Source organism: Maylandia zebra, linkage group LG20, assembly GCF_041146795.1.
Source record: "Maylandia zebra isolate NMK-2024a linkage group LG20, Mzebra_GT3a, whole genome shotgun sequence".
Lineage (NCBI taxonomy): Eukaryota > Metazoa > Chordata > Actinopteri > Cichliformes > Cichlidae > Maylandia > Maylandia zebra.
This window is the reverse complement of record NC_135186.1, coordinates 17,301,174-17,324,729: the sequence shown is the minus strand read 5'-3', so window position 1 is coordinate 17,324,729 and position 23,556 is coordinate 17,301,174. Positions and strand designations below refer to the sequence as shown.

The window sequence follows — 23,556 nt, the reverse complement described above, 5'->3', positions numbered from 1 at the left end:
AGAGACTGTGACGATTACTTTAAGTTTTGGCACTCAGCACTCAATCTGGGTTTTAGTTTCTGTTTAAGTCACCCCTCTGGATAGAATTTCTGTTTGATGTTTGTGGAAAACAAAAGAAAATCTATCATGTTTTGTGACATGTAAAATCTTCTAGTTTCTGAAAAGGGAAAGTCTTGAAAATTACTGAGAAGGTAGCTAAAATCTATTAGGAGAAGGACTTTTAGAACGATACAATGAAGGAATCAGAAGTCTTACCTGTTTTACCATCTCATCTCTGTCACGTGGGCGGAAACTGCGAGATTCTCCATTGGCATCGAGAATGTAGGAACACCTGGAAGACAGATGAAGATTTTTGGGGAGGAAAAAGAGCAGCTTTTATTTTACAGATTAAAACCATTTAAACAATTACATTAAACACAGTGTGAGCTGTTGCTGTTATATTAGTTTACATAATCTCGTGTAACACCAGACCACTTCCTCCTTTGCTCATCCTCCCCTATCACTCACTTCTTTAACATGATTTCAGATGCTCCTTTGCTGTAAAGCCGGAAGGAACCATCAGGCAGCTTGATCACCGTGCTCATGGATTTACGCACTGAGTTGAATGTATACACCTGAGAGAGAGGGGAGATGTGTGATACATAAGAGTACAATCAAAAATAGACTTTAATATCTCTGACTTAACGCCCCGCGGGGTGTGCTGAAGGTGTACTTAAGGGTTTGAATCTTTATCAATGTAAGAAATCATGCTTGCTGCACTGTCAGCATGTCAACTCATCATAAAGTAGGGGAAATCAGCTATACCCTCATCATTTCATCACTGAAACGCGATTGTAGTTTATGTAGCTATGAATAAGTGATGATTTGAGTCATCACTGTGATCTGCCAGCACCAAGGAAAACAACAGGCTTGTTTGTCTCCCATCATTGTAGCGGAGAGAATGCTGTTGAACCCAATCGTCAACAGAGTGTTTGAAAATCCTGTAAGATTTTACAGCAGAGGTGTCAAACTCAGATTTACCAAGTCTGATACCCCTTCTCATTTAGCAAGTTTAAAGATTGCACAATGAGAATCAAATCAAGGGCCAAATGTACAGCATAGTTCAGTTCAATTCCATTTCAGTTATTCAGCAACAAATCACAATTAAGTATAATCCTTGCGACCTGCTTACATCATCAAAAGTGCAACAGAATGCAGTTCTTGCTTTGTTTTGAGGACACTGAGTGTGATTAGCTCCCACTTGATTTTGTTTATTAAAGCATATTGTGAAAATGTATAATTTAATTCTCAGACTGTTGATTCTTTCAGTTAGATGAGTTCAAATACATAGTGACCTAACCTTCTGGCAAACTTTTACTAAAATGTTCTAAAAATAAAAATTTACTGGTAAAAGTGAAATGTGCTGCATGAGTTCCTACCTTGTACAGTCGCTCCTCAGGGATCTGCTCTCTGATGGGGGCATAGTCCTGTTGTAGGTCTAATACAAATCCCAGCAGGCCACACTCTGTCTTGTTGCCCACCTGCTTTGCCAAACCCCCTTCCACATCAGGTGGCTGATGGAAAGTTAGTTGAGGTGTTTGATTGGAGAGCGAGAAATGATGGAGGGTAGAGAAAGTACAAAAATAAAAATGATATTAAAGAAAAGGAACAGGAAAAAGAAAACCCACAAGTCCAATTAATTAGTGACAACCAAGGACCGGTAAAGCATTATTAAACCAGAGAGCAACCTGCAACATAATGGCACCTCTGTCAATACATGACTCACTAAGATCTTGGAGGTGTAGGCGCTGTTGATTGCGATAGCATTGACTAACAGATTCAGTGTCCGGGGGTTGATTTGTCCAGGTTCTGGGATCACACGGTGGTGCACATCACCTGAAAACAAGAATATCACTTTAATCCCCATTGGTAATAGATTTTTTCTGTGCTGCTATTGTGCCATCAAGCTGTTAATGAGTCACCCATGACAGAAAGTTGTTTTGTCAAGACAGAACACTGCTATGCTGCTAAAGCTTTTTTCACCATTGTTTCCACTGGTGAGTTTTTGTATGTAGTACAGTTATGTGCCAATACATTACTGACGGCATTTCACAGAGGCACTGTTTTCATCATGCAGAGTGCTGCTGAGCCTGTCAGAACAGTTGTATAACGTATTCTGTGGCTCTGCAGGCGCTTTGTCAAGCCCTAGAAAATAACCCTGCCGATGTCATCACGTGACTACAAATTTATGACGGAAAGTAATTGTTACAAACTAGGACATTGTGTTTGAATGACATCGCTAGAAACTACTGAGTAAAAAGGATTCAGTATGTTTTGGAGCTTGACTCATAGCAAGAATTAAAAGTCAAAAGTTCATCTTAGCCTCTGCCAGTCACTGTTAACCAATCTTTTTGAAACACGTTTCTTAACTTTGTAAAAGTGAGAAGTCTGATTTTGAAAAAGGAACATGAAATATAAACAGCAACAAAAAGGAAGAGGTGGCTGTAACCAATTCATTGTGGATGTAGAAAGACAGTCAACAACTAGCATGTAAAGTATTAACTAACAACGACAACTATTATTGTTGTAAAAGAGTTATATAAAGCTGCGCATCATCTGCAAAACAGTCAAAAGATCTAATATTTCTGGACACACTGAGCAGGCGCATGCATAAACAACAGTTCCATCTCCTTTATACCTTGAGGCAATGTTAAAAGGGATGTCATATATTTATTGTTTCAAATCATAGGTCAACGTTTCAATTAATGAGGTCAGTTTATAGAATCTTTCAATTTATTTATTTAACTAGAACTAGACTGTCACTAATTGCAATACTGAACTACACTACAGAATATTAGAATGGATGAAAGTTTGATTCATTCTAATATGAACTAAGGGAGAGGCCAGCCACCCTTCGGAGGAAGTTCATTTTCTGCCGATTGTATCTCGTGTATATCTCGCTCTTTCAGTCACTACCCACAACTCTTCAGCATTCACAAATTTGTTCACCAATCTTCAGCATGGTATTTATGAATTATCACTTGTACTCACCGATGTAAGCCTGCACTACAGTCATGCGGTTCGTGGTGAGGGTGCCTGTCTTGTCAGAGCAGATGGCCGTAGCATTACCCATGGTCTCACATGCATCAAGGTGCCGTACAAGGTTGTTGTCTTTCATCATTTTCTATAAATGACATAGCAGTGTGTGAGGGGAGGGGAGGAGGGAGGGTGGGATGGTGTGAATGAGGATAGATAGATAGATAGATAGATAGATAGATAGATAGATAGATAGATAGATAGATAGATAGATAGATAGATAGATAGATAGATAGATAGATAAGGATAAGGGAGGATATGGAGAAAATGTTAAATGTAAAATTAATGTATTAATAGTATACACTACGACACCAAACCCTTTTTCTGAAACTAGATGGACACTTTCTTAAGGTTCTCAATTATATTCTTTTAGAAAACTGATTTAGACACACCTCCTCCCCATCTTACCTGCCACCAGTGTCTAGACTCCGGAGGGTCCTGTTCTAATTCCTAACACCACTGGGATTCTGTTCTGCTATCATGGGTCATCTGAGTCTAATTGCCAAATATGTTAATAGAATTCTGTATTTCAATAAATCACTTCACTTCTTACAAATGAGCTCTCTTCATTGAACTGGCACAGTGGGATTCTCATGGTCATTTCAGAGCTCTTAATCATTTATTTATTTTCTTCATAAGGATTTCTGCTCTTTCCCTGGCCCTTCCTCTGCCTGACCCTCCAGTGATAAGAGTGGGCAGGTTCAGCCTGTCATTCTCTATCCTCTTCGCTCTCCAGATAACCTCCAACATCTCCATCTATATTCAACCTTGAGGAAAAGGGGCTTGGGGCAGCGAAGAAAGGCTGGTTACAAGACTGAGTATGGTGGCCTCACACCAAAGAAGTCTCTCTTTCAATTTCTGAGGATTCAAGACTCTGCGCTAGCCTGCTCTCCTGCCTCAGGATGGCCGTTCAGCGTACCAGAGCTCCCGCTGCCTGGCCCGTCAGCCTTGTCGTTTACATGGGAACATACAGCACGGGACTGTTTGCCAGCCTGTGTCAGCCAAGCTGGGTTTTCCAAGACCATGCCTGTCATGAGTAAGACTGACGTGTGCCTTTTCTGAGTTGGCCAATCTAAAATTTGTGTTTCCTCTTCATCAGTCGGTCGATATGTCTGGGACCATGAAGTTTGTTTCTTTAATGAACATTAAGAACGTTGAGTCTTGTCTTCCTGAGCCAGCTAATAAACAAAGTGTGTTTTGTATTTCAGAAACGGTTAATAAGAAGAACATGTTTGGTGCTTCTGTACTGGCCAAATTTAAAACAGTGTTTCCTTTTGCTAAGCTAGTAGACAAGATAAGTCCATATGGTCTTACAGAGTTGATCTTTTCAGAAAGTGCTATTGTGTTTTGTCCAGCCTTTTTAAAGCCTGTTTCTGTGACTGAGCCACTCTCCCCAGAGACTGTTAAGGTTTCACAGCATGTCTCCCCAAGAACTGATTCACAGCACGACTCCCTGGAGACCATTAGTGGTTTGGCTGAGCTGGCCTCCCCAGAAACTGTTGCCCTGCTGGGGGTTTCCTCAAAGACTGCTAAGAGCGCAACTATGCTAAGCAGCCTAAAAGACTGTTCCGCTTCCTAGCTTGGTTTGTAGAGACTGCTGCTCCACCCAGGGCCACTCCAGAACCTAACCCTTCACCTTTCCCATCCCCCAGAGTGAGCGTAGCCAGGATCCCCCCTGTCCCTGCATCCGTACCCACTCCCAGGGTGAGGACAGCTGTGGTTCCTTCTACTGGTCCCTCCTTCCCAGGGAAGCTAGTGCCCAGACAGGGCTCAGCATGTCCCTACTCCTGTTCCAGTCCCCAGGATGAAGGTGGCTAAGTCTCTTTTAGCTGACTTTTTTTCCCATGACAGTCTCAGCGTGAAGCCAACGTGACCAGCTAAAGAAGTAGCAGTTCCTACATGTCCATGTGGTTAATCATTCATTAAAGCTGACAGGCGAATGTACCTTGACAGAGTAAGCCAGAGAGATTGTGACAGCGAGAGGTAAGCCTTCTGGGACAGCAACAACCAACACAGTGACTCCAATAATGAAGAACTTGACAAAGTACTGGATGTAGACTGGAGTGCACTCTGGCAACCATGAGTGACCTGCAACACACAGCAAACTGCATATTAAACCTACACAACCTCTGTTGAAAGCCTAAGAAATGTTCGACATGACAAGAAAACACTGTTGTGTTTAAAACAGTAATGAGCGATTGTGTATGTTGGGAAGCTGCATAAACACAAACCTTCAACGACAAATGTGTTGATGACAAAGAACAGCACCAAAATGATGACAGTGATGGCTGACATCACCAAACCTGTAGGGAGATTAAGGAAGAGACAGCTCATCAGAGTTGCTCAGTCAAGACTGCATTGCATTTTATGTTGGGCCTGTAGTGACACATGCCAAGAATAAAAACATGTCGTTCACATTCTTGTAGCAGTCAAGAACATCATCTTGCACACATGCCTGTCTCTAAACAGTAATACAGCATCTTTCTACCCAAGTCTTCACACTTTCACACTCAGACCTTCACACTATTCCCACAATTTGTTTTTCATACTGAGAAACCCATACATTGTTGCAACAAAAGCTCAGTAGGACATACAGCTGCAGATTCCACTTTGTGTGCTGATATTTTAGAGGACACTGAAACTATAAGGGCGTGAAATTCTGCCCGGTATAGGGATGAGTTGTGTACCTGCTTTGCCAATCTGAACAGCCAGTTTTGTGAGCTTTCCCTGCAACACACTCTTCTCTTTCTTTGGAACATTGGTCTTCTTCTTCTCTCTGTCCTCTACCTCTCCTCCTTCTGCACTCTTCAGAGGTTGCATCTCCATGGCAACTCCCCCATCCTGTTTTTTGGCTGAAAAACACACACAGCAAAAAGATTTGAAAACTGTAAATGTCTTCAGCACCTGACAATAAAACAAACTCACTCGACATGCAAACCAAATTCCAACCAAACACAAGCCTCTACCTTTGTTCTGATTGTTCTCCACTGCACCATCAGGTTGCTTTCCTGAGACAAAAGGAGGCCAAGTTAGACAGGGCCATAAAGGTCAAAGAACAAGAACACAAAAAATAATAAAACAAATAGTGCATTTTTATTGTGACAACTTGCAGAAACAGAAAACACACAGAACAATACTAAAGGGAACAGTTCATACTTCATACACTGGGTTATACAAGAGAGTGAGAGGCATTTTCAAAGGTATTATCCAAAGGTAATCCACATAATCTGATATCACCACAATGGTGTTCCTACAACATGATGACCAATGTTGCTCTGGTAGTCACCTCACACAAATGGTTTTGGCTTCATGACATTGTTCCAATCAGTGTTTTCTCCATTACAAAAAACACAAAATAGCACTAGAAACAGAGATCATGCTTCCCTTATATAGGCTTCTCTTGACAAGCTTCCAGTAAAATATAAAATTGAATTGATTTTAAAATCATTTTCTTCACATACAAAGTCTTCAATAATAAGGTGCAGCCATATCTTAAAGACCTCATAGTACCACATTATACTAATAGAGCACTTTGCTTTCAGACTGCAGGTCTAATTACTGAAGGCACTCTTCTGTGGAACCAGCTCTTGGTTTGAAATTGGGAAACAAACAGTTGATGATTAGATTTAAAACATTCCTTTTTGATAAATCTTATAGTTACGACCGCATCAGGCAACCTTGTAGCATTCCTTAGTTACACTGTCAAAGGCTGCTGGGAGATTTCTTGTGATACACTGAGCATTTCTTCTCCACTAACTTCTTTTCAAGCCCAGATGTTAATGTCCCTACTGCTGCATATCATTATTTTTTGTCTTCTCTCTTTCCAATAGATTGTATTTTGTCCTTGTTTCTCCATGCTCTCATTTTTCTTCCCCAACCACTCATGGCTGCATCTCCATGGTTCTGCTGAAAGGGAGTATTTTCTCCCTATCATCATCTAGCCCTTACTCATAGGGGATCTTCTGATTGTTAGTGTTTCCGCTGTAATATTGTGGAGTCATCACAATATAAAGTTTTTCTGTAGTGATTTTAGGATAAAAAAGCTGTGTGTGTGTGTGTGTGTGTGGGGGGGGGGGGGTTGGAGGGTGACAGCTGCTCTCAAACCAGTGTGGGATAAAACCAAAAAACTTAAAATTGGTTAAAAATTCTACAGCACTTGCCATAATCTTTGACTTGTTGTCTTGTTGTTGTCTCTTGAATGTTTACTATGTACTGATGAAAAAAATAAAAGTCCACTAAGTCTTAATATTTCGTTTCCCCACTCCTGCACACCCACCACAACAACATGAGTTGCAATAACAGTTCCAGAGTAACATCATTATGATACTGCAGGATGAACATCAACACGGTGATATCAGATACAAAGTGGCATCATACGGCACTGTCACTTTCACTGTGTACACTATGAGTTCAATTCATTGGTTGAGGAAAGGAGTGGGGCGGATAACTTTATGCTCACATACCATTGGTGACTGTGCTGTAACTGGCATCTGTAGTGATGAGCAACTCAGTACTCTCCTCTGTTAAATGTGTGACAAAGGAAGGTTTTTGTGGGAAGGGGCACATGAAGGATTTGGCAAAAAGGGAAAAACAAAAAACAGCAAATCTGTATAAAAAAAACTCAAGAAGTGAATGTGGTTGTATGCACAGCTCTGCGTGCGTAATATGTATTGCATAGAATGAAACCTCAATATAGGAGACAGATTAAAGAAGAAACGTAAACAGCCCCACAGCAAAATCCCACTGCATGAGGAAAAACTAACAAGTTCTGGCATTTGTAGAAGTCTTCTGAATAATGTATTAGTTCCAGTAAACGAGTGTCTGAATGATCCAGCCCACACAGGCAGCTGCACTGAGCTGCAACACATCCCAGGATGCAACGAACACTTTGGGAACAGAACGAAAACAACAAGCTGTAAGAGTATTCTTTAATAAAATAAGTGTCATCAGACCCTTTGTTGCTGTTGCTTCAAGACGTCAACAGTAGCAGACACATTTCAATGCAGAAGTGAGAACTGCAGCAGTACTGTAGAGGCACAGAAGAGTGCACTAATAATGATATTAACCTTAAGTGCTTCTGAAAATATTTGTAGCTTCTGCTGTCTGCAGCTCTGCTCTGACTGCATGGCTCCTATGGAACAAATATGAGCACAGACTAATGCTTTGTGCACTGACCAATCAACACTCTTCCCTGAAACTCTCCAGCTGCCTCACTCTCCCCTGCTCTTTCAATAATTGATTCAATCTGCAGCCTCAACCTCTCTCTCTCAGATTAAGGGTGGGGAGGAGAGACAGTGGAGGGCAACGCCAGAGAGAGGAAAGTGAAAGAGGGCACAGGAGCGGGGTAAACAAGAGAAACAGTGAAAGAATCGGAGAATGACGGACAGGCTGATAGAAGAAAGGGAAAATGAGAAAACAAGTGGGGAAAGAGAAAGGGAAACAGGTAGTGGAGAGAGAGATGACGAGGATGTGGGCTAAATTATCTATGAGGTTAAACTGGTGTGTTTCCTGTTGAAGCTCTTATCTGAAATCATTCAGGCATTCAGCTAACCCCTTACACACACATCCCAGCACACACATGTCACAATGTGTGAGCATGGATGGATTATGAAACAATAGCCCCCTGGGCACAGACATGTAACAGCCTCCCCCCCCCCCCCCCATAAGAGCAAGACCTCCCTATTGAAGCAGACACAAAAGAAGATGGCTGTGTTATTTGTAGTTTCTGGTCTTTTCTTTACCATATTGTGTCTTATTTTTATGCTGGGTTTTACGTCTTTTGTGTTTGTTTTGTATGTTTGATTGTTTTGTTTCTGTTGGTGTGTGTCTCTTTGTAGTCATCTTGGCTATTCAAAATGTATAATATACATTTTGAATGTCCAAGATGGGGTGTATGTATAATATACATTTTGAATGTCCTTATAGATTTTTCACATCAGCACAGTCTCATTTAGTTACAATTTCAATGTAATTTCATTTATATAGCATCAAATCACAACAACAGTTGCCTCGAGGCTCTTTGTATTAGTGAGTTTTTTAAGCTTACCACACTGTGAATTTTCATTTTTTGTTTTGTTTTGTTTTGTTTTTCTTTTTTTAAAATTTCAGTTAAATAATGTTGTAATATGTGTGTCAGATGCTAACCAAAAGATAGTAAAGAAAGGGCGACTAAACCAAAGGTCACAGAGGTGATAAAAGAGAGAGCTTTATCTGCTTCATCTTTTTACATCCTCTACTGGTTTGAATATATCAACAACAATACTGCACGTATTAATAATAAAGATGAAAATATTTAAACCTATCATAAAAGTGAAACGCATCTTCAACAAAATTATCTTAATTATTCTCATTTATTGTCTCCACTGGGTCACTTACCTTTCTTCTCTTTCCCATCTTCCTCCACATCTCCAGCTCCCAGGAGAGTGAAGATGATGCCTGTCTGTGAGTTGACACCAACAGCTGTCACCAGCATCCTCCCCGAGCCCTCCATCACATGGGTACCTTTAATAGTTTAGATGAGTGCTACATGTAAAGTGTTGGTCTCAATAGTTACAGTAAAAAAAGACAACCTGGAGGAAAAAAAATTAGTTAAGGCTAAACCCTAACCCTCAGGAGCAGGGTCACAAAAATACTGACTTGTCTTTCATTGACTTGAATTGATGGCAAAAAGCTTACAAGACTTGACTTGGTGACCCATAGTATTTATAAATTGAATATGTTTGTATAGTTTTACAATCTGTTACTTTACCAGACAGTTATGAATAATAAATAACATCACGAGGATGTGCTTTATCTTCATAGGTGCATGCACACTTGTAGTTGCAACTGCTGGCGCAAGAGCAACATGAAAAAAACTCAGACTGCACAAGCCAACTAAAAATTAGCCACTGGATGTTTCATTCTGTTTAAAAGCTACAGCTTGTTTCCGCCTGATGTTTGGCGTCAGGCCGACAGGTACTTTACCAGAGCTTTTTCATTGGTTGCTGGAAAAAAAGTAGTGACACAGACAAACAACAAGAGCAGTCAGAGAACGCAACTCCCCCCAAAGGGCAAGTGCTATACTAAAACTTTGATGATGTTTTTATTACAACATGTTGATGAGGGCCTGCTTTTATAACATGCTGATGTCTGACCTTTGACCTATGAACTTGAAGCATTACATACTATAATTGTGTATTGTATTACCTTTACCCATATGGTTGGAGCAGAAGTGGCTGAAATCTTTGGCTTCTATAAGCTGTAAAACTTAAGATTTAAGATATATTCATGCAGTGTGTAATTTTCCAAAAGTTTATGGTGTCATTGTGATGTCACAGGGTGTTGTACTGAAGAAAGAAAAAGTGTGTTGCATTGTTCTCTCCATAATATACTGGTTTTGACATTTGGTGTTGGTGTTGACTTGACCCAATTTTCACCAAAATTAAATCAGCTCGAGCTGATATTGGTATCTACCGACACACAAACTGTTAATTAGAATGTTGATATCTTAATAACTGTGGACTCTAGACTGCTAACAAACAGACAGACAGACAGACAGACAGACAAAAAAACGAACAGAATGATCTCTCTGATCTCTCTTTTTGGTGGGAGAATTAAATATAATAAACAGTGAGTTAAGGGGCATTAAATCCCCAGTACATTTAAGTACGTTATGTACTTAAAAATACCTGGGGGGAAAAAACACTTGCCACTTTTTGAGCAAAAAAACAACAAACCTGAGAGCAGCATGGGGTCCTTATCCACAGATTTGCGTACATGGTCAGACTCTCCGGTAAGAGAGCTCTCATCTATCTTCAGATCATTTCCTTGGACCAAGATACCATCAGCTGGCAGTAGGTCACCTGAACATAGACATACACATATCAGTGTTTTACTCAGCTTGCTTGCATTATATATCCTCACTATTACTGCACAGCACCAATTAAATTCACTTGACTTTAACTGCTTTTTATGCCATTTCCCTCTCTCGCTGTCTCTTTTTTTCTCACTGCAGATAGTATCCCCATCAATGCATGCATGCAAATGGCGTGACATAAATTCTACAACAAACACATGAAGGAACAATAAATGTATGGAATGGATGGTGTTCTTGATTATTTTTGTGTGTCTGCTCGTTTCAGTGGTCACTGTGGCTGGTAGCTTGACTAATGAAAAATGCCTTACCTAAAAGAAAAAAGCTTTTAAACTCTTTACTCTGTGGCAAGAAGTATAATCATTTAAAAAATAATTACTTTCTATCAATGAGAAGAGTGTCCAAAATTTGAGTGTACACGTGTGCATTCACTGTTAAGGTATTGATTGCCATCTCCCCCTGGTTCTTTACCTGACATGCAAACCCATATTATAAATGAGTGGGGAAATGTCAGTGATATTTTTATGTTTTAGCATGACATAAATGATTAGCATCATCTAAAGGACATTTGTGATTCATAACTGAAATCAGTGTTATTCAATCATCCACAATCCAGGGTTGATTCTCTTTCCTTCTATGACCTTCACATTTTCTTTTAGACACTGCTGATTTGGAAAAAAACAACATCCCTCTTAGTTCCCACTCATTTTACAGGCTGTCATTCTGGATGCTTGAAGCTTTGCCTTGATTCCTCACTTCCAGTACCAGCATCAACAGAGAGTATCAATAGCTAATGGTATCTTTGGTCCCAGTCATAGAGACTTAGAGACTTAGAGACTTGTTTGGTGATTACCTGGCAAACAATGATCATTAGGGTAAAGTATTCCCCGCAAGTGGTTTCTGAAGGTTCCTTGCTGTCTCTATGATTTTAGCTGAACCACAGTCATGCAGGCCTACAGAATGATCAGTGGCTCCAAGCCATGAAAAGTGTGTTTCTGGGTGGTTGGTGGTTGTTTGCTGACACTAGGTAAATTGGTCACAAAAGGGTATATGGTGATTCACCATGGTCTCCTGGTGACCAAATTACATGGAGGTTAATGGTGTAGAAGCTTCTTTGTGACCAATTTGACCTAGCAATACAAGCAACTTCCAGCAACCAGCTGGTCGGAAAGGCACATTTTTCCCTAGTGATCAGAATTTGCCAGGACTGTCTCTAGGCATGTGTGACTGAGGCCTTACCTAAAAAAACCCTAAACATATCTAAGTGCAAATGCTGGTTAGCTAACCTGTTGAATTATTGTTATTATTGAACAAGCTAGCACAAGCATATGTATGACGTCAAATAGTATTGATTTTAGCCATAAGGAAATCATATAATGACCTAAAGTGAAAATGTTGCCTAGCATTGGTTAATATTAAGTTAACACCATCTTATACAATATCTATCATATCTTAGTTGTTGTACAAGATACATAACACACAGTACATAAAACAGAGCCTCGTGCATGTCTCATCACTGTTTTGGATGACAGTAGCAGACACATGAATTCAACACAGGCAATAGTGTTGATGTGGTTCATTTATTGCTATGCGTGTCAATAATTGCAATGGTTTTCTGAGGTTACACAGAGCTCCCCTAACAGCATACATTACATCTGTGTTTTACTAAACTGAGGTAGGTTTTGTGAAATTTGTACATCAGCTTTCATTCTTTATCAGATATGTTTGTGATTGACTCTTATGATTAAGTTTTATTTGATCTGCAGTGTCCTTAGATCTTCTAAATTAATCAAAATACTTACAAAAATGAAACTGAACAAATCATTTAATTTGTTGGTATGTTGTTGGGTTTTTTGTATGGGAAGATCTTATAATGGATTCCTTACCATATTTGACCTGAGCCATGTCCCCCACCACCATGTCAGCCACAGGGATCTGGATGACGTTTCCTTTTCGCACAACAGTGAACTTCTGCTCTTGCTCAATTCGACTCTGTAGACCCCGGAACTGCTTCTCTTTGGACCAGTCGTTAAACGCTGTCACCAAGACAACACACACAACAGAAAGCAGGATGGCAGCGCCCTCAATCCAGCCAGCATCTGCCTCGCCTTCATCCTCTGCACCCGCCGACACATTCCCGCATGCTGAAGATGGAGCAATTGTTTAGAGTCAGATATTTTTTGAACATGCCTCAGAAAATCAATAGCTGTTTTCCCAAAAAATATCTAATTTCAAACGGGGAGGAAAATAACAGGGAAAAATATAATAAAATGGTCCACAAGAAAAACTCATATTAGGTAAATATCAAAACCTCATCATTGTTTCTGGTGAGTCACAGAGAGCAAAACAATATGGCTTAAGCTTAGAAGTGCAGAGGCTACTTTTGACTGTTATTTTCAGCATCATCTAATGACTACACATGGTCATTGCTCTTTTTAATTTGCATGTGTGTCTGGTTTAACACAGCGCCACAGTGTCCCATATCTGCATCCTCTGATGAGACCACTTCCTCTCTATCATGACTCTTCATTGTCACTGAATGGCTCACCAATCAAACAGACCCAATTTGGTGAGCCATTTCACTTTCTGTCTCTTCAGCTTTTGTCTATTGTGTGCTTGTATTTTTCTTCCTTATATAAAAAGATTCTTATTTTTTTCACTCCTCTCTGATTTCACCAAACAACAGGAAAATCAACAGCAACAAAGTATAATATTTTGCTAAACAGAACATCTAGAGGCAACATTTGAGAATGTTTTGCTGGAAGTACTTGTACATCTAAATGAGATAATAAAACAGCATGCGAATTTGTCACAAGAATAACTTAAATCATCCTGGTCTGATCCTGAGTAAAATGGGTCTACTGGAATGGGTCTCTGTATACATAGACAATTTGATGTTTAAAAGTCTCAATGCTGATGCCATTTTGGGCGTCAGCATCTTGGTCTTAGTTGGCATTAGTTGGCTAAAAAAGTAAATATGATAATAAATGAGCAGTTACCTTTGGGTAAAAAGAAAATCAGGACTAAAAAAAAATGTACTCGCTCTTGCACCAGGCTCTAAATTATGTTTATTTCTTCTCTAAAGTCTGGTATTATAGGTAGCATAGGACTCTATAGGGACTGACTCACTATTAGATCCACCATTCAAAGAATTTCTCTAGCTTATACAGCAATTTTCAATAAGCTGTAGCTGACATCACTGAACAGCTGGCTGACTTTAGTGCTTTTATAAACACTTAATCTAATGCTTTCTTACTTATGTGAGGCCAAAAAATAAATTAGTTAGTGGTGATTGTTACTGTATTTAGCATTTTGCTTTTTTGTAATTTTTGAAAGTCTAGATTAAGTTTAACAGAAATAAAACACGTTCAAGTTACTGCTGCATTATAATATTTGCTAACGCTAATAAAATTTGAAAACAGATAAAACTAAAAATAAATAACTTTGCATTTGTCTCAGTCCTAGCAGTCCTAGTCCTAGCAATTCTTCTTAGCTTTGCTTTAATATACTTTATATATTGGTTTCATAATTTGATTTGACCAAGTCTTCTCAACTCAAGTTCCACTTCCTTTTTTCCAACAGCATTTAGTTTTTCACTAGCAGATTGGATTTGGATGAATTTAGCTCTTCTTTATTAACTTTTGACTTCTCTTTTTCAATTGCCATCAACATGTAAATGCAAGCTGGACCACAGTGCTGAGCAAAATGGCTTGCTACAACCCTCCCCCTTTGTATTCTTTTCCAGTGTTTGTGTGTTTTCTTCATATAACCTTAACTTCTCCTCCGTCTTGTTCCTCCTCTCTTATCCTACTGTATGTATACTGACAATGTCTTACTTTTACTTCTCTCTATCTCGTTTTCATTTTTCACGTCCACCTTTTTCACTCTTGCTGACAGACCTTTTGTCACACCCTCCCAAACCAGCAACCACACCCTTTGTCCACATCCTCACATTCAGTTTCTTTTCCAGGAGGCTGGTAGAAGGAGAGGCCAAGGGAGATGATGGCAGCGGCCTCCAAAATGATAAGTGTGACATCCTGTAAGGCCTCCCACACAAGTTCCAGGAACGTCTTGGCCTTTTTGGGGGGAATGAAGTTTTGGCCGAAGGTTTGGCACCGACGTTCCAGGTCTGCCGGCTCCCCACTGAGACCTGATAAAGGAGGATGAGGCACGATAGGCAAGACTGAGACAGAAAATACAATTTCGTAAAATAAATGCTTTAAGATTTACATAGCCAAGTGAAAAAACAAAACACATTTGCATGCACAGATGTGCAAGTTTCATTCCTAAGTGAAGATATATGTGGAGATAAACCAACAGTGTACATAGGGACAGTAAGACACTTGGAATGCGACATACATGCACAAAGCATCACCCACACTAAATTTAACAAAAGCCCTTTGCCCAGTAAAATAATCTCAAAGTCTTTAAAAAATGTAGCTAAACATGGCTCTATATTTCGTTTAAGGATTTTGTGGACAAGAGACTAGGCGTTGAGTCTTGTTGTACTCTCTCTGGGAATTTTAATGGGTGATAGGGGTTGTCACCTGAGTCCACCTGAAATGAGGAGGACTGTTGTTGTCAAAAGTCTATCTACACTCATCATGTGCATGGATATCATGGTTAATTTGGGTGTTTAATGACTTCTTTGAACTGTTCCTTTTCCAGGGTGGAATGATTGTACACCACTTGTCATTATGACTTTAAATAAGTTTGAATTTATTTGGGATTTTCTCCAATATAGACAGAGTCAAAAGCATACATACAGACTTAAATATATGCATACACTTAAATCTTTTAAGACGTGCTGCTCAGTGTTCTACAATTTCTTTTAACTAGACAAGGCAATGACCTATTAACATGATCATGTTTAACTGTAACTGTAACTATCATCCAGCACAAAAAGGATATGTTTGAAATAACTAATCAATATTCAGGGAGAAGGGAGAAGTCAGTGAACTCAGTAAAGATTTACACAGATTAGGAAGGTCTTTGACAACGTCTGAAAGAAGAAACAGATGAGATCTGGCACTATATTAATTGACTTAAATTGAATTGAACAGAACTGAATTGAGATACATTTACTTACAATGTAAAGAACCCAAGAACCATCAAGGCTCAAGCTTGCTATGAACTAGTAAACTAGTAACTACTGAAACATCTCTGACTGTCAGCAGTAAAGTGAATTTTGCACCGCTATGGACTGAGAGGGTTCCAACCAAGAAAAACCGGCACCTTCAAGCTCAACTGAAATTTGCAGTTGCCTTCTGGAGAAAAACAATTGAGCTACTTGGCCACAAGGATGAAATGCATGTTTAGAGGAGTAAAGGTGAGGCTTTCAGACCTAAGCACAATACACGGTAGTGGTAGCCTCATGTTCTGAGGTTGTTAATAAATTAGATGGAATAATGGAGAACTACCTTCAAATTTTTCAACATTGCTTCAGATTAACAGTTAAATGGTTGAAATATGGACACAATCGGGTGGACCGACACAACAATGATCACAAACACATTGGTTTTTGAATGGATAACATTAAGCTAAGAATAATTAAGAACAATAAGCTAAGAATTGGCCTTCCTGAAACTACAACCTCAAACCTATAGAACGTTTGTGGATTATGCTGAAAAGCCAGATTCAGGAAATACAGCAAATTTAAATAAACCTGAAGAGATTGATCAACTATCCAAGAATTGTCTGTGAAGGTTCTCAGTCATCCAGGTCATCGTAGTCAAAGGAGCTTGCAAAGAAAAGCGTCTGGACTTCTTTAAGTTGCTTGAAGACGTTTCACCTCTCATCCGAGAAGCTTCTTCAGTTCTAAGGTCAAATGGTGGAGAGTCCCAGATATAAACCTAGTGGGAGTGAGGGCAGCACGGTGGCACGGTGGTTAGCACTGTTGCCTCACAGCAAGAAGGTCCTGAGTTCAATTCCACCATCAGGCCGGGGTCTTTCTGTGTGGAGTTTGCATGTTCTCCCCGTGTTTGCGTGGGTTCTCTCCGGGTACTCCGGCTTCCTCCCACGTCCAAAGACATGCAGCTTGTGGGGATAGGTTAATTGGATAATACAAATTGCCACTAGGTGTGAATGTGCGAGTGAATGTGAGTGTGAATGGTTGTCTGTCTTTGTGTGTTGGCCCTGCGACAGACTGGCGACCTGTCCAGGGTGTACCCTGCCTCTCGCCCTATGACAGCTGGGATAGGCTCCTGCGACCCTGAAAAGGATAAGCGGAAGCGAATGGATGGATGGGAGTAACCCCCCACAGAGGGACAAAAGGACCCCCTGATGATCCTCTAATCGCCTGAGCCAAGGTGTGAAACTGGGCGTGGGTCCCAATCAGCCAGAGTTTCGGGTGTGTTCATTGTGAAACCTGGCCCCACCTTATCATGCGAATTCCTGAGGTCAGATGGCCCAGGATGTGAGTGGGCGTTAAGGCGTCTGGGAAGGGATCTCAAAACTGGATTATAGATGGCAGAGAGTTGGTGTCGTAAACCCCCGCCTCTGTTCAAAGATGGTCGCTCACAGTGGACATAGATGGCTTCTTTCACTCCTCTTTCAAACCATCTGTCCTCTCTGTCCAAAATGTGAACATTGGCATCCTCGAAAGAGTGTCCTTTATCCTTAAGATGCAGATGGACTGCTGAGTCTTGTCCTGTGGAGGTGGCTCTTCTGTGTTGTGCCATGCGCTTGTGAAGTGGCTGTTTGGTCTCTCCAATGTAGAGGTCTGAGCATTCCTCGCTGCACTGTACAGCATACACCACATTGTTAAGTTTGTGTTTTGGCGTTTTGTCTTTCGGGTGAACCAGCAGACAAAGCAGAGTTGTTCCTAAGAGCCTGCGCCTTGGATCCACTGTCAGGGGATACAGAGCAGACTTGATTCTACAGAGAGCACAAAATCACCTTTTAAGTGAAAGGATAAGACAGGTCCATTTCACCATAGATGCCCTCCAGATCAAGATCAGCCAGACCCTGCAGGAACTGGAAATCCTTCTACCCTCTCCAATCTTAGAAGAGGTTTACAAGTTTGTGGACAAGGCTCAGCGGGCCCAACACTCTAAAGGAAAAGAAAGACAACGCAGGAAATTTCACACCTTGCTTTCAAAAACATTCACTCCTCATCCTGAACCTACACAACCCAGAGAAGAAAACACACCTGATGCCAGTCAGGAGAAATGGGTTAAGAACTTTTCAGACAGGATTCTCACTGAACCTGAAAAGAGAGTATTAGCCAGAGGACTCAATTTTGCCATTTCTCCACAACAGTTGCCCATAGTGGACCTCATCACAGCCACAGAATCTGCCATACGGATTAATAAATTATCACAGACAGAAGCAGAGCAAATCAGGATGAAAGTCTCAGCCACGCTCTCCAGTGCCAAAGTCCCTCCATCCAACCTCACAATACAGGAAAAGAAGGCTGTCGCTTCCCTGAGCAAAGACCACAACATCACTGTTTTACCAGCTGATAAGGGAAGATGCACCGTGGTCCTAAACACTACAGATTACCATACAAAGATCACTACTCTCCTCAGTGACAACAATACCTACGAAGCCCTAAAGCGAGACCCCACAAGCAGCTACAAAAAGAAAGTTATAGCTTGCCTTCAAGACTTTGAAAAGGACAAAATTATTGACCGCTTTACATATCACCGCCTTTACCCAGGGGATGCCATACCCTGCATCTATGGACTTCCCAAGACCCACAAGGAAGCTGTCCCACTCAGACCCATAGTCAGTAGCATAAACTCAGCCACTTACAACATTGCTAAACACCTTGCTACCATCCTTGCGCCTCTCGTGGGGAACACCCCACACCACATCAAGAACTCCACCGACTTCACCGACAAGGTCCAGAAACTTACCCTGGATCCAGATGAAACCATGGTGTCCTTTGATGTAGTCTCTCTTTTCACTTGCATACCCACCACGGAGGCCGTGGAGACTGTCAGAAAACGACTACAAGAAGACAGCTTCTTGGAGGACAGGACCAACTTCACACCCGATCAGATCTGCACACTGTTAGACCTCTGCCTCACCACTACATATTTCAAGTACAACGAAGGCTTTTACAGACAAAAACATGGCTGTGCCATGGGCTCCCCCGTGTCACCTATTGTAGCCAACCTTTACATGGAGGAAGTGGAAAGGAAGGCTCTTGACTCTTTCAAAGGAAGAGTACCCAGCCACTGGTACAGATATGTGGACGACACCTGGGTCAAAATCAAGACACAAGAAGTGGAATCCTTCACTGCGCACATTAACGCTGTGGATAAAAACATCAGGTTCACCAGGGAAGACACAACGGACAACTGTTTGCCTTTCCTGGACTGCGCCGTGCACATTGAAGAGAACGGCAAACTCAACATCGAAGTTTACCGGAAGCCCACACACACGGACCAGTACCTCCTCTTTGACTCCCATCACCCTTTGGAACACAAACTTGGAGTAATTAGGACCCTACACCACCGGGCAGAACGTGTTCCCTCTAAGCCTGAAGGTAAAAAGAAGGAACACACACATGTAAAGGAAGCATTCAAAACGTGCGGCTATCCTAAATGGGCGTTCTTAAAGTCAGCAAAGAGGCACAGAAAAGAAGACCAGACACCAGCGAGGGAGGATAAGAAGAACAGACGCAACAACATTGTCATCCCCTATGTAGCTGGTGTATCAGAGAAACTCAGGAGAGTTTTCTCCAAGCATGACATCCCAGTGTATTTCAGACCCAGCAACACGCTCAGACAGAAACTGGTTCACCCGAAAGACAAAACGCCAAAACACAAACTTAACAATGTGGTGTATGCTGTACAGTGCAGCGAGGAATGCTCAGACCTCTACATTGGAGAGACCAAACAGCCACTTCACAAGCGCATGGCACAACACAGAAGAGCCACCTCCACAGGACAAGACTCAGCAGTCCATCTGCATCTTAAGGATAAAGGACACTCTTTCGAGGATGCCAATGTTCACATTTTGGACAGAGAGGACAGATGGTTTGAAAGAGGAGTGAAAGAAGCCATCTATGTCCACTGTGAGCGACCATCTTTGAACAGAGGCGGGGGTTTACGACACCAACTCTCTGCCATCTATAATCCAGTTTTGAGATCCCTTCCCAGACGCCTTAACGCCCACTCACATCCTGGGCCATCTGACCTCAGGAATTCGCATGATAAGGTGGGGCCAGGTTTCACAATGAACTCACCCGAAACTCTGGCTGATTGGGACCCACGCCCAGTTTCACACCTTGGCTCAGGCGATTAGAGGATCATCAGGGGGTCCTTTTGTCCCTCTGTGGGGGGTTACTCCCACTAGGTTTATATCTGGGACTCTCCACCATTTGACCTTAGAACTGAAGAAGCTTCTCGGATGAGAGGTGAAACGTCTTCAAGCAACTTAAAGAAGTCCAGACGCTTTTCTTTGCAAGCTCCTTTGACTATCCAAGAATTGTGCCAGCAGCTTGTTGATGGCTACCAAAAGTGTTAAGGTTCAACTTGCTTAGAGATATTTAAACAAATATTAATGGGAGCTCTATGTATTTTTGATCCTGTGTGAATTAGAGAAAATCCTAATTAAATTTACATTTAAAATTGTGCAGCCAGTTCTTTAAAAAGTAATTAAAGCTGTATGCTGTACAGCCATTCCACCCTGTAATCAAAGGCTCAAATTTACCATGACATTTATGCCCATGATGAGTGTACGCAAACTACTGACTACAACCATCCATCTATGAAGGTAATACATCTCCATACTCACCCTCCTCTCCCCTCCCTAAATGATTCCGTTTCCATAGTGACTAGGACATCAGGACCAGGGCTTCCTGTCTCTAAGAGGTTTCTGCCCAGCAACAGGTGATGTCATTTCTCCTGCATGGTAGGTTTGAAACAGAATCATTTTTTTCTTTTGTGATTGGCCGCGGGGGATAGGAAATGGCAATTTGTATGCTACTGTGGTTGGCTGAGCTCAATGACTTGTGTGCGTGCATGCATGTGTGTGTTTTTAGACATCCTGCTCCAGCGTGCTTGCAGGAGAGAGAGAGAGAGAGAGAGAGAGAGAGAGACAGAAAACAGGTGACCTTATGCTGAGTAATTGTATCCTCCTTTTATTAGTCCCACCTCTTCATTCTATTCCATAGACTCTCTACTCCTCCTCCTCTCTCTTTCTCCCTCACTCAATCTCCCCTTGATGTGTCCTTGACAATGCGGCAAGCTGTTCTAGCTTTTCCTCCTCAACCACATCACACACACACACACACACACACACACACACACACACACACACACACACACACACACACACACACACACACAGTTTATCTTATGCCCTCTTTCTCATCATTTCTTCTCCCATTCCATGTCTTCAGTCTTGGTATAATGGTCACACACTGCAGTGTTCTAGTATCCATACACTGTGCGTAAGTGAGAGAGAGAGAGAGTGCTTCCATGCTGATCGGTGGATCATGTTACAGATGATGTTCAGCATTAACTGCATCATAATGTATACTTGTGTGGTGTGTTTTCCCTGGTGTGTCTGTTCAACACTGTATATACCCATAGTCTCCAATCTGATCTGTCAATACACATTCCAGCTCTATGTTCGCCGTGATTGTAATCATAGAGAGCATAAGAAGCAGCTTTTGTTGGTGTGTCAGATCTGGAGCAGAAAATATTTCATGGAAATTATCAGCCACAAGTTTTTAAGCAGATCATTACAAGGTGGGGATAGGAGCATCTTTCTTCATGTGTGTTTGCACTCTGGCTACTTTGAGATGACACCATATGTGATTTGTGAAAGCGAGCACAGTGCAAGAGAAGATGGTCAAAGTGTGTGGAGATCACCATTTGTGTGTGTGTGTTTGTGTGTTGTTTGCCAACTGTGCTTTGTAGGGACATCTGCAGATACATGACACCGTGTCAGAGAGGGAGAGAGTGACCGTGTGTGTATTTATGTGTGTGTTTTTGCATTAGGTTTGTTGGGACTTGCTGCACTGACTCCTGCCCAGCTCACAGTATCAAATTAGCAACACTCAACACAGACTTACTGTAGCTCAACACCCACCACCCCTCTCGTGTTTTTTCAATCTCTCTTCTCTGTCTCTCATTCTTACACACACATCTCACAGATTTTACTTACACTTGAGTACACACACACACTCTCTCTAACTTCTTGCTCTATTCACCTCTCTCTGTTCATCACCATCTCACTCTTCTTTCACTCTCTCTTGCTGACTTCCCAAGCCAACTTCTCTCTGCCGTTGTGTTGCTAGGTTACAAACTAGTTGAAGGAGTGGGCGTAGTGTGGTACCACACCCCTGGTAGAATACACAAGTGTGCGCATCTACACATTCAAAAATATTAAAGACACAAATATCCAAAATCTAGTTTGGCAAATTCATTATAACTTGATCTTTGGGAATCATGTGTGTCAGAAAAAGAGACTGCATGAAATTTAAGCACTGCAGAAGAAATTACCGTATTTCCCGGACTACAAAGCGCACCTGAATATTAGCCGCACAAGCTAAAATCAGGGGAAAATCCTGTTTTGTACATACATTAGCCGCACCTGACTAAAAGCCGCAGGTGTTTCAATGTTGACTTATCATATGTAAGAGAATATGCACAAAGGGAATTGTCAGGAAAGAGATGGCTGTTTGGAGACACACGCCTTTTATTAATATTTTGAAAAACAAGTTATGGGTACATATTTGCATAACTTTTTAGGTATATGTACAAGTAGCGGTAATTACAAGTACAAAACATGTACTGTGCTTCATAAATGAGTAACAAATGTAGTACATAACAATAACCTACAGCACACCAGAAAAATAGATTCAGACCAAGGCTGGACTGGGACAAAAAATCGGCCCGGGCATTTTGACTAGAGACCGGCCCACCAGGATAAAGATTGAAAATGTGACATCATTCAGGGGTAAAAACCGCAAAGGATTCTGGGAACTTGTGGCAAGAGGTACTAGCGCACGCAGGCTTTCAATTGAACTCAGTTACACAGGGATAAAAAGAAACACAAAAAATGGCAAGAAGCTGTTGTATTATTAACTGCAACAGCCGGTCGCATGACAGCCACGGGAAGCCGATCGTTTTTTTTTAAATCGGATTACGTCCTTGAAGAGAAATGTTTTAAGCCATGTTTCCGAAGTAAGAGCCGACGGATGGTCTGGATATACCAAATATAACGTCCCAGAACACTCCAGCTCACATGTTAGTCTGCTCCAACCATTCCCACAAAGGTCAGAGTTTTTTAGTCGTTAATACGTCATTTTTCTTAACATAATTGGTGATATAGGTTACAAGCAAGTCTGGCGCTGAACAGAAATTGTCGCGCTATGCTCCTTTGTTTATTGTGCATAAATAGTAAATTGTCCTGACACAATATTGCGTTTCACTTCTGTTATTACCATGGTACATTGACAAAAACATATACTTTTATTCACAGGATAAAACAGTTGTTTTGTATCACTAATTGTCCAGTGCGATTACAGCATACAATATTATTGTCACTGCTACATTTCTGTAATGAACCAGAAATTATTTCCACTACTAATTAATTACCGTTGAGCTCAAAGGTTATATTAATAAACGGTTAACAAATGTGTATTTATGACGACGATTTGTGAGACT

The 23,556-nt window shown here is 41.1% G+C and overlaps 1 protein-coding gene across 5 annotated transcripts in view; it reads right to left on the bottom strand.

Moving 5' to 3' along the window:
• atp2b3b (ATPase plasma membrane Ca2+ transporting 3b) overlaps window positions 1–23,556 on the bottom strand; it is a 105,918-nt gene that overhangs the window by 62,344 nt on the left and 20,018 nt on the right. For 3 of the 5 annotated variants that reach the window (XM_076878856.1, XM_004575901.4, XM_004575903.5), the window contains exons 3-15: window positions 14,880–15,077; window positions 12,814–13,071; window positions 10,791–10,916; window positions 9,451–9,576; window positions 6,042–6,083; window positions 5,763–5,927; window positions 5,307–5,378; window positions 5,021–5,163; window positions 3,031–3,163; window positions 1,766–1,875; window positions 1,419–1,553; window positions 508–614; window positions 256–331 (exon numbers count right to left, since the gene is read on the bottom strand). In XM_076878856.1, the coding sequence (XP_076734971.1) occupies window positions 256–331; window positions 508–614; window positions 1,419–1,553; window positions 1,766–1,875; window positions 3,031–3,163; window positions 5,021–5,163; window positions 5,307–5,378; window positions 5,763–5,927; window positions 6,042–6,083; window positions 9,451–9,576; window positions 10,791–10,916; window positions 12,814–13,071; window positions 14,880–15,077 (1,691 nt within the window). Of the gene's footprint in view, window positions 1–255; window positions 332–507; window positions 615–1,418; window positions 1,554–1,765; window positions 1,876–3,030; window positions 3,164–5,020; window positions 5,164–5,306; window positions 5,379–5,762; window positions 5,928–6,041; window positions 6,084–7,538; window positions 7,596–9,450; window positions 9,577–10,790; window positions 10,917–12,813; window positions 13,072–14,879; window positions 15,078–23,556 lie in introns of all 5 variants that reach the window. The other 2 variants (XM_004575900.4, XM_004575902.6) reach the window with 1 other exon arrangement.